We start from the raw sequence: 15,047 nt of genomic DNA on the forward strand, positions 1-15,047 counted from the left end.
GCTCTGAAACCAAGAATGGAGCATACAGAAAAAGTAACTAGTCAACAGTATAAATAGTGGCAAAACAGATCAAGGAGAATGGGGAATTCATCAAATATGTATTATGTCTTTACTGTTTTAGGCACTAGGGATGTGAGTTCAAAGAAATAACCCTTACTCACAATGAATTACATTCTAATGGGGGAAACAAGTACATATACAAATACTTATGTATGTATACATACAGCATATACAAATACTTATGTATGTATACATACAGCATAAATATAAAGTTACTAAGTACAAATACATACAAAATAGTAGAATTAAGGCACTTTGAGAAGGAAGACATTAGCAGTTAGAGGAATCGGGAAAAATTGCATTTGAAGATAAGTGCCTAAACAGGAGGATCTTAAAAGAAGAGAGACCATGGGGGATGACCAGGATCAAGGCATGGAAGAGTTTCAAGTCATGTGTAAGAAACAGAGTAGACAGTTTGATTTTTTCACAAAATATAGAAGGGGGGGGAGGGGAGGAGAGATATCTAATTGGGCTGTAAAAACAGTTAAGAGTCAAAAAATGAAAAATTTTTAAAAGCTGAACAGGGGAGTTTATATTTCTATCCTTAAGACACTAGGAAGACACTGAAGTTGGTTGAGTAGGGGAGTCATGGTCAACTCTATATTTAAGGAAAACTATTTAGGTAGCAGCATTAAGGGAATACTTGTAAGAAACAAAACAAGGAAGCCAATATAATAACTACAAGCAAAGTGATGAGGGCCTGGGCTAAGATAGTGGCTGTATGACTACAGAAAAGGAGTCAAATGCAAGATGTGAATATAGAAATGGCAAGTCTGGCAAATGACTGGAAATGTGAGATAAAAGAAAGGATTTCAAACCCAAGATTGAGGTTAAGTTTGCAAGAGAGAAAGTTTGTGATGAGAAAGACAATTCAATTTTAAACATGTTAAATTTAGGAAGTCTTTGCAACATCCAGTTTGAAATGTCTAACTGGTATAATTCAGTCATCAAGGACTAAAACTCTAAGGAGAGACAGAAAGTGGATATAGAAATCTAGGAGTTAATCTGCATAAAGACAAAAATGCAAAATGGAATTGCAAAAATTCCACATTGGTCATTTTTAGGAGGAAAAAAAAGCTTCATATGAAGATATTCAGTAGATTAAAGGTGGAAGACAAATTACAAAGCACTGAAGAGCAAGTAGATGGTGAACAATTAGAAACATGAGGCACAGGGATCTATTTCAAAAATGTGAAGAGTGATAGGGAGATGAAAAGAGTCAAAAGAAGGTTTTTCATTTGTCTAGGACCCATCTATAAAATGAGGGGATTCAGCTAGATAATCTGCATGACTAATTCAACTAAATCAGTTTAAATTTTTTAAATTTGGAAGTTTTAGTGAACTATAAAGTGCCATGTTCAACATGAATCAATTGTTAAATGGCAACTAAAAATTTTAATGCTTAGTCCATCAAGAACATACCACTTGGGACTAAGGAAGTGAGCATCCCACTATTCTACCTGGATCAAAACATATTCAGAATTCCCTATTCAGTTCTAGGAAAAATTTAGGGAGAACACTGATAAAACTACTGAGAGTTCAGAAAACTATAATGGTAAAGGGCTTCAAGATCATGTCATATAAAGAAATGGGACTATTTGGTCTCAAGAATGAGAGGCTCATAGACTTAAAAGCTACAAGGAACCTTGGGAAGAAAAAAATAAAACAGCAGTAAGGCCACATACCACATCACACCCCTCTATCAGCACAACTGTTCATTTATGAAAACTTGTAAATTTGATACTGAAAACTTTTTTCACTTGTGTCCAATGGAGATGTTTTTATAGTTTAACTTGTGTACAATGAATTACCAGGTTTTTAAAACCATTTTGTACTCTTTTACTCTCCTTATGGAAGTTGCAGGTGTGAAGGATGGTTGATTACTCATACTGGTTCATTGTAAGCTCACACCTAATTTAACTAAGCTGAAATTTGTTATTACCTATTATTGCTTATTACCGTTAATAAAACAGATCTTTTGTTGTGTAGTTTTATTTCTTAAAAAAGACTTTGATAGTATGTTAATTAAAAATGTATTCATTAATCTAAGAAAAAATTTTTGAATTATGAGTTTGAGTCCTATGATGGAGATTTGCAAGATGAAAGGAGAACTTTGCTCTGGATTGCAGAGAACTAGCAATAAAGTTCCAAAGTCCAGCTAGAGAATATACAGTAGAAGCAATTATACAAAACTTAAAGAGCACAAAATTATTTATCTCCTAGGGTGAAATGTTAATATTTAGATCCCTTCAGTGTCTAAATTTTCAAAATTTTTATTTGCATAATAATTTGCTGTGTACAGTAGATTAATGAAGACTACTTGCAGGGGCTAAAATTCTTGTTTTTTCCTGTCCATATGTAAAGTTAAAAGGAAAACTCTACAGGTATGTTTTAGTGATTTCACTTTCGTTCTGGGAGGTCCTCCTTCCTGGCTCATGATATTCTCAGACTCATACAGATGGTTATTATAGTTTCTTTGGCATGGAAAAATGTGCAGTTAAACTCCTCTCCCAAATATACATTCATTCCTGCATTGTAGTTTTTCTTATATGAAGCATTTTCTCCTATTTTCCAGAGGACTACATGCTAGAATAAGGATTGAGTTATTCTGTAGAGAGATTAATATCATGTCATTTAACAAAAACAATGGAAAAAAAAAAAAAAGCAGTAGGTTCTACTTTACTGATATCTTCAGGCAAAGAAGACTTGTTATCATAGACAAATCTTGTTAACTACAGTATGGTCACACTGCTTCCCTCTAAGGTCTTTTCCAACACATCTGTCAAAGTCTGTGACATGTTGGCAGGTAGAAAGAGTGGAGTTATTAGAGACCTAAAATGCACTGGGGAAAGGTGAGGAGAGCTAATACTTAGCTCAGGATACCTTGCCAAAAAGAAGTACTTAATAAATGCTTTGTGAAGTGAGTTAAAAATAGGTTCTACAGGAGGCATAAGAGAATGGAACAGACATTTGTTTTACCTTCATCTGCCCGTGGATTGGAAACATTCTTTCTCCTAATTTTAACTTCCATTACTACTACATTATTTGGGACTAGACAAACAAAGGTTCCATAAATGTCTGAAATATTTCATAAACTATAAGATACTTTATAAACTTAGCCACTTGCTTAGGATGAAGAACGATGTAACAGTAATAACATCATTCCTCTTCTAAGCAAGTGACCAAGTTTCTATTCAGAGCAGATTAACTAAAACACTCCAGAATTTGAGATAACTACTCTACCAACTCTGACTAAAGCCTAAACAATGAAAATGACAAAGAGGGTGAAAACCAAGACCACAGTTGTTTTAAAAGCATCAATTTTATTGGCAATTTTTTTTTCTGCCCAATACCAAGATGCTACTATCTCCACCCCCAACATGACTCCTCATTTTTGAAAACTAGAATTAATATCTATAGAATGCCAATTCTTGGTTGTGCCCCAACTCCTTCATTTCTCTAAATCTGACCCAGAAGCAGCTCCTTGGATCCCCATTCTTACAGAAAAAGGAAAAATAGGGAAGGAAAAAAAATGGTAGTTATTGGCCACAAAGTTCAATCCCAACTTTCTAAACAAACCAATAAAAACCTCCAAAATAAGGTCAGTAACACAACAGACGTGCATTTGCATCATGAATTGTTTTGAAAGTGTGTACACCTTCATGGACTCAGACCAGGTCTTCCCATCCAAGAGAAAGCTCCTGTTCTCCAGTCCCCGTCCCTCTGACCTATTACAATAGTAATAATAACCATGAGGCCACAGGCAGCTCTGGTGTCTGACCTGCCCCTTTGCCCACTGCTACCGCCGTGAAGCCAGTTCCATCTCATAGCCCTCTGTCTTCATGTCATTGAGCCCCAGTTCCTCATTCTGGTCAAATGTGCGTTTGTAGCGCTCCACCTTCATCTCTGGGTCCTCCTCAGGGGCATACACATTCTGACAGACAGAAAAGTCATCAGTGACTGGGCACTTCTTCTAACAGGCTCTTTTCCCCTCTACCTCCAAGCCCTCACCTCCCAGGAATTCAAGAGTTGCTGTGTAAGGAATCCATTTCCTAGGTTGAGTCTAACCAGAGATCAGCAGCCTCAGGGTAAAGATGGAATGGCATCATCCAGCCCCAAGTTTTAATATCAGGAAGTAGGTGAGGCTCAACTATGGCAACCTCCCAACTCCCTTCATTTTCTTTCCTCTCTACTGGCAAAACTTTTTCTGTTCACGTAGTAAGGTGTGAGATGAGAATAAAATTCAGACCATGCACAGGAATATCAGTAACCTTAAATTATTCTTTTCTCTTAGATCCTTGAATAGCAGAAATTACGTCCTCCTCAATCCTCACATACTCTACTGAGAGTGAATAAGATTAGCATGCCATCTGTGAAAGGCTGTTGATCAATGGACTACATCTTCCCTCCAAGGTCATAGGCAGATGGGAAAATGCCATACAAATCATTCTTTGTGCCTTGCTTACTCCAATATCGCCCAAATGAGTTCAATTCATTTTGAGAGCTAATTCTAAGAGGACAGCCCAAACTGCATTGCACTATTAGCCTCATCCTTTTATTTCTTGAAAAAGGCTTGTCATGTGCTGAACATAAAGAGTCTAATGCCAAAGCCAGGCAAAACATACCTGTAAGTAGCTGTTTCCTGCTGGATCATCCAGAATAAAATGAGCTTTCATTCTACCCTCTATAATCTAACAGCAGCAGAGAGGCAACAGCAACAAAAAAAGAAGAAATATAAGTATTAATTTTTTTCTCTTGTAGTTTCTGGAATCATTGTCACTGCTATAAATGAATAAGATGGATCTAATGCTGCTGAGGTAAGCCAGCATGTGACCCTTTACATTTCTCAACCCATCAAGATATGTAACAGAATGATCTTAATATGGCCCCTTACCTCATCCAGCTTCTGGTTAAATTCCTCCAACTTTTCTGTGCGATCAGGGTTGGAGCTGTCACCCAATGTGAAGGGGTTCCTGGTCACCTGTAATAGTAGAAATAGTAGTAAAAGGATGTTATTCTAGGCTAATAGTGCAATGAAGGTTGGGCTGTCCTCTCAAGCCCCCAAATTGTTCGGGAAGCAGTTTGGTTAGGACTGAGAGGATTGTCCAAAAAGTGACTCATTCTCTAACCATCCTATTCTTTTTTGTCCTGTTATACTAGATAAAAAAAGAGCTCATTTTAGAAGTCTGCAGAACTTGAATTATAAAAAATAATATCATTAAAAATCAGGAGAGGAGGCAATGGAGTAAAGAATGGAACAATGGGCCTCAAGTCAGGAGGGACTGGGCTCAAACTCTACCTCAGACACTTTCTGACTGTGTGACCTCAGCAAATCACTTAACCTCGGTTTCTCTCAGTTTAGTTATTTATAAAATAAGAGGGGGCCAGACTCAATATCATAATGGCTCAAATTGATTCTGGAGCAGCAAAGCTGACAAATGGTTGGGATAGGGGAGAATAAGGGGAATTTAACCAAAATACCAGCACCTTTGAAGGCAGTAGCAGCACCTCTGGGAGCTCTCAGCCCACAGATGCTAAAGGAGTCGGATTTTTCGGATCAGAAAAATACAAGGGATTCTTTGCTGGCATTGGACTCCATTGCCCAAACATCATTCTAAGTCAAAATTCTGAGCAAAGAGGTGTTTTAAGACATCAGCTCTTGCAGCCAGAAGGAAGCAAGGATACTAGTCACAATTCCAGAGCATAGAATGAGTGCTTGTGGTCACTCACAACAGAGTAGGAGCCCTTGATCAATTTCAAGGCAGATAGAAGCACTACTGTGATGCAAAAAAAATTGTGAAAATCAAAAGTGATAAAAGCACAAAAAATACTGATGAAAAGAATACTTTTTAAAAATATAATTAGCCAAATTATAAAGAAACACAAAAATCTACTGAAGAGAACTCTAAAAAGAACTGGCCAAATGGAAATAGTAGTACAAAAACTCACTGAAGAAAATAATTCCTTAAAAATTAGAATTGGGCAACTGGAAACTAATGACTGCATAAGACCAAAATTAAAAGAATGAAAAAAAAGAAAGAAAATGTAAAATATCTCATTGGAAAAACAACTGACCTATAAAAACAGATCAAGTTTTTTTTTCTTTTTCTTTTTTTTTTTTTCTGAAGCAACTGGGATTAAGTGACTTGCCTGGGATCACACAGCTAGGAAGTGTTAAGTGTCTGAGACCAGATTTGAATTCAGGTCCTCCTGACCTTCAAGGTTGGTGTTCTGTTTACTGCACAGCCTAGCTGCCCCCAAGGACAAATAACTTAAAAATGGTTAAGACTACCTGAAAGCTATGATCAAATCAAAGAGCCTAAATACAACATGTTTCAAAAAATTACAAAGGAAAACTGCCCTGATTATCCTAGAACCAAGGGGGAAAAAAAGAAATTGAAATAATCCACCAATTATCCTCTTGAAAAAGATCCTAAAATGAAAACTGTCAAGAATATTTTAGCCAAATTCCAGATCTCGTAGGCCAAAGAGAAAATACTACAAGCAGCCAGAAAGAAACAATTCAAATATCGTGAATTTAACCAGGATTTAGCAGCTTCCATTCTAAAGGATCAAAGAATTCAGAATATGGTATTCCACAAGGCAAAAGAGCTGGAACTACAACCAAGAATCATCTACGCAGCAAAACAAAATTATTATTTAATGAAATAGAGGACTTTCAAGTACTCCTGATGAAAATACAAGAGCTGAAATAGAAAAATTTGATTTTCAAATACAAGCCTCAAAAGAAGTAGAGAAAGGTAAATATGAAAAAAATCATAATTCAATAAGGTTAAACTGTTTATATAGGTATGCAGAAAGATGATACTTATACCCCCGACTTTGATTTGTATGACACAAAACAAATAAATTAATTTGGCAAGAATTGTTATTTTTAATTAATATTCACTTGACTTATCCATAAGCAATTGATATTTTCCCAATTATTTAGATATGACATTATTTTATGAAGTGTTTTATATTTGTGTTCACGTGGTTCCTGAAATGATACAAACTGAAATGAGCAGAACCAGAAGAACACAGTATATTAAAGTAGCACAAATATTATATGATTATCAATTGTGAATGACTTCTCAGCAATAAGGTTATCCAAGATAATTTCAAAGAACTTATTAATGAAAAATGCTATCAACCTCATGAGAAAGAACTGACAAGAATCTGAATGCAGAATGAGGTATACTTCTTTTACTTTATTTTTCTTGGATTCAGGGGGATTTTTTGGAGGCCCTGTGCTTTCTTTTGCAACATGACTAATATACATGACTTCACATGTATCATCTATGTCAAATTGCTTTCCTTCTCAATGTGTATGAAAGGGAAAAGAAGAGAATTTGGAACTCAAAAAAAATTTTTTTAAATATTTAACATGTTTTATATGTAATTCAGAAAAATAAAGATAACAAAAATTTAAAAAACAGAAAAAGATGCCAAATTTAAAAAAAAAAAAAAACTGACATAATGGAATGTGTGCCTGTAGGAATTTAGAGCAAAAGGAAACTAAAAACAATATACACAATAATGGCAAATAGCAATGAAAATGAAAAAAATGAAAAACCAACAAAGGTCTTGGAGAAAAGAATAAATATGTGCAAGAAGGCTCACACAGCAGAGATGTAGGGGGACTACTGGGACAGCGTATTATTTACATTTTCATAGAAAGCTTCTATATCAGATAACTTAATGTATAAATTTTAATTATTTTTCTTTATCACAAAGAAAGATTCAATTTGGATAAGGGAGGAGAATAACTGATATTAAGATGAATGTAAAAAAAGGAGAGTGTGAGTGTGTGTGTGTGTGTGTGTGTGTGTGTGTAGAAATATGTCTGATATTAAAACAAAAGCCATCAAGAAGGACATGTGTATAGGCCTAATCTCAAATTATGCTAAGAGCAAAGGAATTCCTGAATATCTCCAATGCTTCTCTCAGTACAAGTGCTGGGCTAAAGCCTATATGACTTACCAGATCACAAATATCTTTCAGCAGTCCTTCCAAGGTGGTAAACTTGCCTCCAAGAGCACCCATGCCTAGCTCAAATTCCAGTTCTGGTATTTCCACACTGCATGTCTCAGACTATAGGATGAGAGAAGAAATGGAATCTTAGACTAAGAACAGAGATAGAAAAGCCGAATATCTCTGGGTTGACCATGAAAACATTCTACAAATAACCTAGCAGCAACAATTTGAGGTCAATCTCAAAATATTCCAATTTCTTCCAATCCATGGCAAAGGTTACAGACCTAAATAAATAGTCTAGGGACATACAGAAGCAAATATACTCTCATAATTACAGTATCTACACCATCAGATTTTGCTAAAGAAGGGTAGAAAGGAAAGGCCTACAAATTATGTTTAAGGTTAAATGAATGGGCTTATAGATCACTTCTGCCCTCACCAGGCTCTTAAAATTCCTGCCCTCACCAGGCTCTTAAAATTCCTGCCCTCACCAGGCTCTTAAAATTCCTTTATTACCTACATAACCCTAAAGATAATATACTTTAAAAAAGTTCTTTCCTCTTCAAAAATAGGGAAAGAGGTTGCTCATACAACCCTAAGGAAAGGAAAATATTCCTGAAGCAGCTTCACTAGCAAGTAGATAAAAAGAAGACTCAATGTCATGATCAGGCCTACCTTCAGTATATCCCTGGTCATGTCTGAGGGATCCGTGATTTGAAGGGTGATCCTGGTGCCCAAGGGCTCTACTGCTCCACCTGACTTTACCTACACACCAAATTCAGTCAATAAAGAGAAGGGGTTTGCAAACCAGAATTGAAAGGGGGTACTTGTGAATCAAGGATTTTCCCCAAAAGAAGCCCATGTTAGAGAAAAGGTATGAACTAAATCCAATCCGTTCCTTTCAAAATTCCCAAGAACAGGAGAGACCAAGCATACACTAAGAGATAAACAGGGAAATTTTAATTAGAAATAGAGGCTGTTACACTGTACCAATTAAAACCAGGGGTGTTGAAAGAGTAGACCACATACACTCCCAAAAAGAGATATCACCTTTACCCTAAGAAAGAAGGATCAATCAAAGATATTAGGCTTTCAGACCTAACCAAGCAGCCTTGAATTCAGCTTGCTGTAACTATCCCCTTAAAGAACCACCCCCATCTCTGCTAAAGGTCTAGAAAAGAGAAACAATACAAATAGCACTTTCAGAAAATATTTATCTAGTCTTTCCCCTCCGAGGGCAGGGGGTCCAATTCAAAGCCTACCTCATTAGTCCGGTGCCCACAGTTCTCACAATTTGTCGCCATGATGATAACTTCTTTAAAGTGGGGGATTTCTGGAAAAGGGGGTTAAGGAAATATGCCTTCTATATAGTAAGATCATCCTCCAAAAGACTAATAGTAAAGACAAAGTCAATTGTCACATGCTGGGACAAGTTACTAAAGAAGTTAATTCACAGAGCAAGACTCTGGGCAGTTCTGATTGTCCAGAGTGTATTTCACATCAGGTCATAAGATATCAGAGAAGGAAAAAAAGCCAAGAGAAAGAGTCAATGACTCCATTTCCTTTCTGAACACAATGGCCAGGATCTGCAATACAACACATGCTTTTCCTCAGATACATCTTCTCTGGGCTCTAAGTGGGTTCTTCCATCTCCCACACAGAGGAACTCATGACTCCACAAAAGATACGCACTAATTTCATGTTGGTAGTGGCAGGAGCATTGCACTCGGGGCAATTTGTGCTGAATTGTAACACCTGGAATATGAAGTAAAAACAAAAAGTGAGTTTCCCAGGCAGAGGATACTCATAACAAAGACATTCCTGAACAAGCCAAATCACCTATATCATCCCAAGAAAGCCAGCAAAAGCCTAAGGAGATTCAGTCCAGCCCACTCATGATCCCATTCCTATGCACCATCCAATGGGGCTCAATTTGACTCACTTCATTCCTGAGATCTTCCACAGGGTCAGTGGACTTCTCTTCCGGCTCTTCAATCTGAAAAAGAAATGCAATTACATTTTATTAACATTTTATCCACTTAGAAAAAGGAAAAAAGATTCTATGTTTAACAGAGATGCTTTGGAACACTATTTGTGGTCTTATATTAACTTTAATCGTTCACCCTCCTCCCAACAAATCTTAGAAAATAAAATCAAATGCATACAACTTTTGAAATAGGACATGTAGAGGATAATTAGACAGTATTAATGAGTACAAGTATCCTAAACAATTCTTAGCTTAAGGTAGCTCACTATTCACCTTGAGCCCTAGCATGTCCCCCTGCTGAGGAGTCCTGATGTAGTGTGTGATCACCAGAGCATCATCTTTCCGAGGAGCATAAGGATTCTCCACAAAGCTGTTCCCTGAGGGATCATCAATGATCTATCATTTGGAAAATAAAGACAGTAAGTTCAAGAAAAAAATGTTTTAGACTCCACAATCCATCATTATAGAAAAAAAAGGGGGGGAACCCTTTTTTCCAGCCTCTCAAGGGTAAAATTAAGTATAGGATCCTAGTAGCTTCTGCTCAGGATAACAATATTACTCACAAAAGTGAATGGGGAATCCACTCGCTTCAGCTGCTTCAACTTGGCAATAAACTCATCAATTTTCTCAGCCATGGTTTCTCCTTTTGCCTATAATGAATATAGAGAAGAGACTCTGTTGTCTCAGTACCTAGCTCCATGAGGTACACATTTTAGGTAAGAACCTTTCAAAAGAGTAGCCCAACAAAAGAAAAACATTTAGCAAAACTGCTAAAAAATAGTAAGAGAAAGCCTAGAGATTAAAATTTAAATTCAAGCCAAGTACTGACTTTAAAGGGTCTTGCTCTACTAATCAAATCAATTCAGCAAATATTAGATATCAATTCTACAAAGACAAAAATAAATTTCTAGTTTCAAAAAACTTACATTCTATTCTGTATATAACTTGTATGCAGAGAAGATATAAATCAATAGGGGGGGGGAGGTAGAAGGAAAGGTAAATCAAGGGTTTCTCAGAGGAAGTAGTATTTAAGCTTCACTGAATGAGTTTCAATTCCAACACTGAATCAGGATTGTTTTTATGAACAGGACACTAAATATCACAGAGCTGTGACTGACACATAAGAGCTAGTCCTCAAGTTTACTGAAATCTGATACTCCACAGCTTACCCTTCGGGCTGGTTGATCCTGTTCCAAACCAGAGATGGCACGACTAATTAATCCTTCAACAGTGGTCAGAGCTGATGAAAAGCATCAAAGGAGGAAATGTCAGTCATCTTGGATCTCATCGCCTACCTAAACATTCATTCACCAACAAATTTCAATGCAAACACAGAAAGAACTGACAATATACGAAGAAAAATTTGATGTATATGTCCTTTGTTTGGGATAGTCCCATGCACTCAGACTTACCTCCTTTTTGGCTGAAAGCAGGAATCTCAAAGTCTAACTCTGGGATCCTTGCTGTGGCACAATCTGTTTTTACCACCTCTCGGTTCATGTCCTGAGCAGAAAGATAAGGTCACAGATCGTAACTAACAGCAACATTGCCTCTTCCCCCAGACCCAAAGATAGGGAGCTAAACCTTGATTCCTACAGTTTTCATTTCAGTTAATATAACTTATAGCTTCAGAAGTCAAGAGAATTTAGCAGAGAATGGAATGATTTAATACAGTGGGCACTTAGCTGTTGAGATGTTGGTATAGGCAGGGTATGCCGTCAAGGGCCTTTCTAGAATGCTCAACATGAACTCCTGCCCTCCCCTCCCATCTTACCTCAGGAACCCTGACAGACAAGGTATAGCGCACACCCTGTTCCTGGATCCTGCCTGCAGACTGAATCTCTGTGTTGGACCAGCCACAATGTTCACAGGAGAAAGAGCTCACGATGATCTCTTTGAAGAAGGGAATCTTGGTAAGGAGAAGACGAGTCATTCCCTAGATGGATCAGACCCCAGACAAAAAACAATGAGGCTCCTTCCCAAAATTTCCTATCCCTCATATCTCCAGACTGGACCCCCAGGAGGCAGTCCTCAGGATCATTTCCCACCTCACTCCCCAATGTCTTCTAAAATACCTAGTTTCTTCTCCATCTTAAAAACAAGCATTTAAACCCTACCATTCCCTTGAGCCATGCAAAAGTCATAGGGGGAAAATAAACGTCTCCGATCAATTCTACCCATCTGTCTCTTTTCAACCCCTTGCAATCTGGCTTGTGACTCCAAAAGTCTGAAACTTCTCTCCAAAATCCCTTTTTCTGCTAAATCGAATGGTTTCTTCTTATTGCTCATGCATCCTGAACTGTCTGCAATATCTGAACTTATTAACAACCACATCTTCTATAGACTCTCCCCTGCTTGTCCAGCCTGTCCTTTTCAGATTCTCTGCCCCTAACTTGGCAGGACACTAATCTCTGACCCGTTTCCACACCTATAAAATGAAAAGGGGGGGAATGTAAGAATGGGTCTCCAAACTTCTATCCTGGGCCCCCTTCACTCACTGAACATTCCTCCTCAGTCATCTAACGGCTCTCACGGATTTAACTACAGCCCCACTGCAGATGACTCCCACTACATGTTTTCAGCCCTCATCTCTCTCCTCAACTCCAGTCCAGAATCTCCACCTCGATGCCTCAAAACTGATTGCCAGACGCCGTATGTTAAAAGCCAAACCCCTTCTCTTTCCCAATAAACCCACTCCTCCAGTTTGGGAGTTATCTTTCATCCTCAAGTCTTTTCTCTCACCACACACATTCCTCCCGTCTAGTTGTGTTACTCTTCTCCATTCCGTCTCCACAGCACTTCACATCCTTCCCTTTCCCCCCCCCACACTACAAATCCTAGTTGTTCGGTCTCCAGACTGGTAAAAATGTCCTCTGAATTGGCCTTCATGTCTAAGTCTCATCTCTCCAGTCCACACTCCGGACGACATATCACTTCCCAAGAAGCTCCAATACTCTACAATCTAAACTAGGGTTCCCAGTTATCTCCCCCCGCCCCCAAGAAAAGTACCTAGGATTTTATTGCGGATAGATTTCAGGGGGGTACATGAAGCGGAATGGGAAGAAAGCCTCCAATGCGAAATTAAGCATTTCCTTCAATTATGACAGCAAGCAACACAACATTCTAGTATGGCCAGTGCCTGTCACCAATAAAAGTCACAAATATTTCCGTATCGCATTACGTTGTCTCAGATCCCAAAACAATGGTTAAGCCAGTAACTACTTCAAAATTACCGGTTATTACAAACTATTATATTGGCTGAAGTCTTCCTGTTCCCAAACTGTTTCCTTTGCGCTCCCACATATTTTAGGTTGGTGTTTAGGACCTTTATTCTGAAAGAAAACCTCACACAAAACGTCAAAAACCTTTTACTCTGCAATAAAATGCAGATTCCTCTGTTAGCCATTTTGAGGGTCGGGACCCTCTTTCCAGAATGATAATCCGTCATTCTGCCTCAAACGCAGTTCTCGCCAGGCAAACTCGTCACCCCCGAGTCTTTTTTTTTTTTTTTAATAGCCTTTTATTACAGGTTATATGCATGTGTAACTTTACAGCATTAACAATTGCCAAACCTCTTGTTCCAATTTTTCACCTTTTACCCCCCCCACCCCCTCCCCCAGATGGCAGGATGACCAGTAGATGTTAAATACATTAAAATATAACTTAGATACACAATAAGTAGACATGACCAAACCGTTATTTTGCTGTACAAAAAGAACCCCCCCCCGAGTCTTAATCCCCCCCCCCCCCCCCCCGAGCGCCGCTTCCGGAAGGAAGAGCCCGTTCCAGACGCCCCTGATGGGGGCGTCCCCTCCCCCACGAAAGCTTTCCAACTTGGCTGACAGAATCCGGCGTTCACTCGCGAAGGTTTGGTTTCCTCAGCTGTCACCGCACGTGGCGCACGCAGCAAGCGCTTAATAAATGCACCCACGGCTGCTCCCTCCTACCAACACCAGGCCCACGAGGGCAGTCCCGGCGCGCGCGAGGGAGCCCGGCCCCGGGCCCCCGGCCGCCCCCAGACCCCGGCCTTACGTTGCCATAACAATTCATGCACAGGGACTCGATCTCGGTAGGCTGCTGCTCCTCGTCCTCAGCGCTGATGGGATGGAACAGATTCCCGGACGTGAGGGCGGGGCCCCCGGGAGGCCCGGAGGTGGCGGCTGTTGCGGACCCCGGCCCGACCCCGGCCGTGACACCGGGATCCAGCGCCCGGAGAGCCGACATCGCCACCACGTTCGTCCCGGCCGCCTCCGCTTCCGGCTTCCGCTCCGTAGGCGCGGCCACACCTCCCTTTCACAGAAACTTCCGGCGTGTGAAGCTTTTCGCCCCGTCTTAAAGGGCCCGCTGGAATATAAGCGCTTTGGGAGAGGCGGGAGAAAATACGCATTTCCGCCGGAAGTGCCTGAGAAAATGCAGACATCTGCCGGAAGTGCCGTAAAGAGACGGTAGGGAAAGAAGGGAGGTGGCTAATGGCAGCTCCGCCCAGGCGCGTCGCGATCTCGGCATTTCCCCTCCCACCCAGCTTTCCCCGGGTTCTATTGGACTGTGCCGGCCCACCACCCCTTCCGAGTGAAAGTGAGAGTCCTCCTTCCCTCCCGATTTCCCAGAGGCTGCCCTTGCCCCGGAGCCCCGGCGGGGGGCGCCCGAGCGAGAACCAGCCTCGTCATCTCCCGTCCTCAGCAGCGCCCTAGTCAGTGACGTTTGTCTCTGTTCTAGAAGCTAAAGCGGCGCTTCCCTTTCAGGGATCGTCCCCTCCTCCTCTGGCCTTCTCTTGCCCATCCTTTGGAAACGAACCGACCCGACCTCTCTCCCTTCCAGCCAGAGCCGCGCGCTTCCTGGGCTTCTCAAACCGCGGCTCCGGCCTTAGCTTCCGGTCGGATGTCGCCGAAGCGCGCCCGGCTCTGAGACTCGGCCGAGGGCAAAGCCTCCAACTCGGCCCGGGGGGGGGCGCCCGAGGGAAACGAGCTTCGTTCCGCCACCGGGGAGGGGCTGCTTCCGTCCGAGCTAAAGACCTCCGACCCTA

The 15,047-nt window shown here is 40.3% G+C and overlaps 1 protein-coding gene across 1 annotated transcript; it reads right to left on the reverse strand.

The window, feature by feature from the left end:
* Positions 1-3,363: 3,363 nt before the first annotated feature.
* Positions 3,364-14,550, reverse strand: ZPR1 (ZPR1 zinc finger). Its single transcript, XM_031961303.1, has 14 exons — positions 14,057-14,550; positions 11,799-11,960; positions 11,437-11,527; positions 11,194-11,264; positions 10,588-10,674; positions 10,298-10,420; positions 9,980-10,033; positions 9,726-9,792; positions 9,300-9,370; positions 8,713-8,802; positions 8,044-8,154; positions 4,955-5,041; positions 4,686-4,751; positions 3,364-3,994 (listed from the first exon to the last, which is right to left on the reverse strand). The coding sequence occupies exons 1-14, from the start codon at positions 14,246-14,248 to the stop codon at positions 3,860-3,862; spliced, it is 1,407 nt and encodes a 468-aa protein (XP_031817163.1). The 5' UTR covers positions 14,249-14,550; the 3' UTR covers positions 3,364-3,859.
* Between the last annotated feature and the right edge of the window lie 497 nt (positions 14,551-15,047).

The sequence above is a fragment of the Sarcophilus harrisii genome, chromosome 3, assembly GCF_902635505.1.
Source record: "Sarcophilus harrisii chromosome 3, mSarHar1.11, whole genome shotgun sequence".
NCBI lineage: Eukaryota > Metazoa > Chordata > Mammalia > Dasyuromorphia > Dasyuridae > Sarcophilus > Sarcophilus harrisii.

Excerpts from the sequence above, each read along its gene's own strand:
- ZPR1 (XM_031961303.1), bottom strand. The coding sequence starts at position 14,248 with ATGTCGGCTCTCCGGGCGCTGGATCCCGGTGTCACGGCCGGGGTCGGG. Across the intron at positions 9,371-9,725 it reads TACCAACATGAAATTAGTGC|AAATCCCCCACTTTAAAGAA; the intron begins GTATCTTTTGTG and ends CCCCTTTTCCAG. Across the intron at positions 8,155-8,712 it reads TGACCAGGGATATACTGAAG|TCTGAGACATGCAGTGTGGA; the intron begins GTAGGCCTGATC and ends CTCATCCTATAG.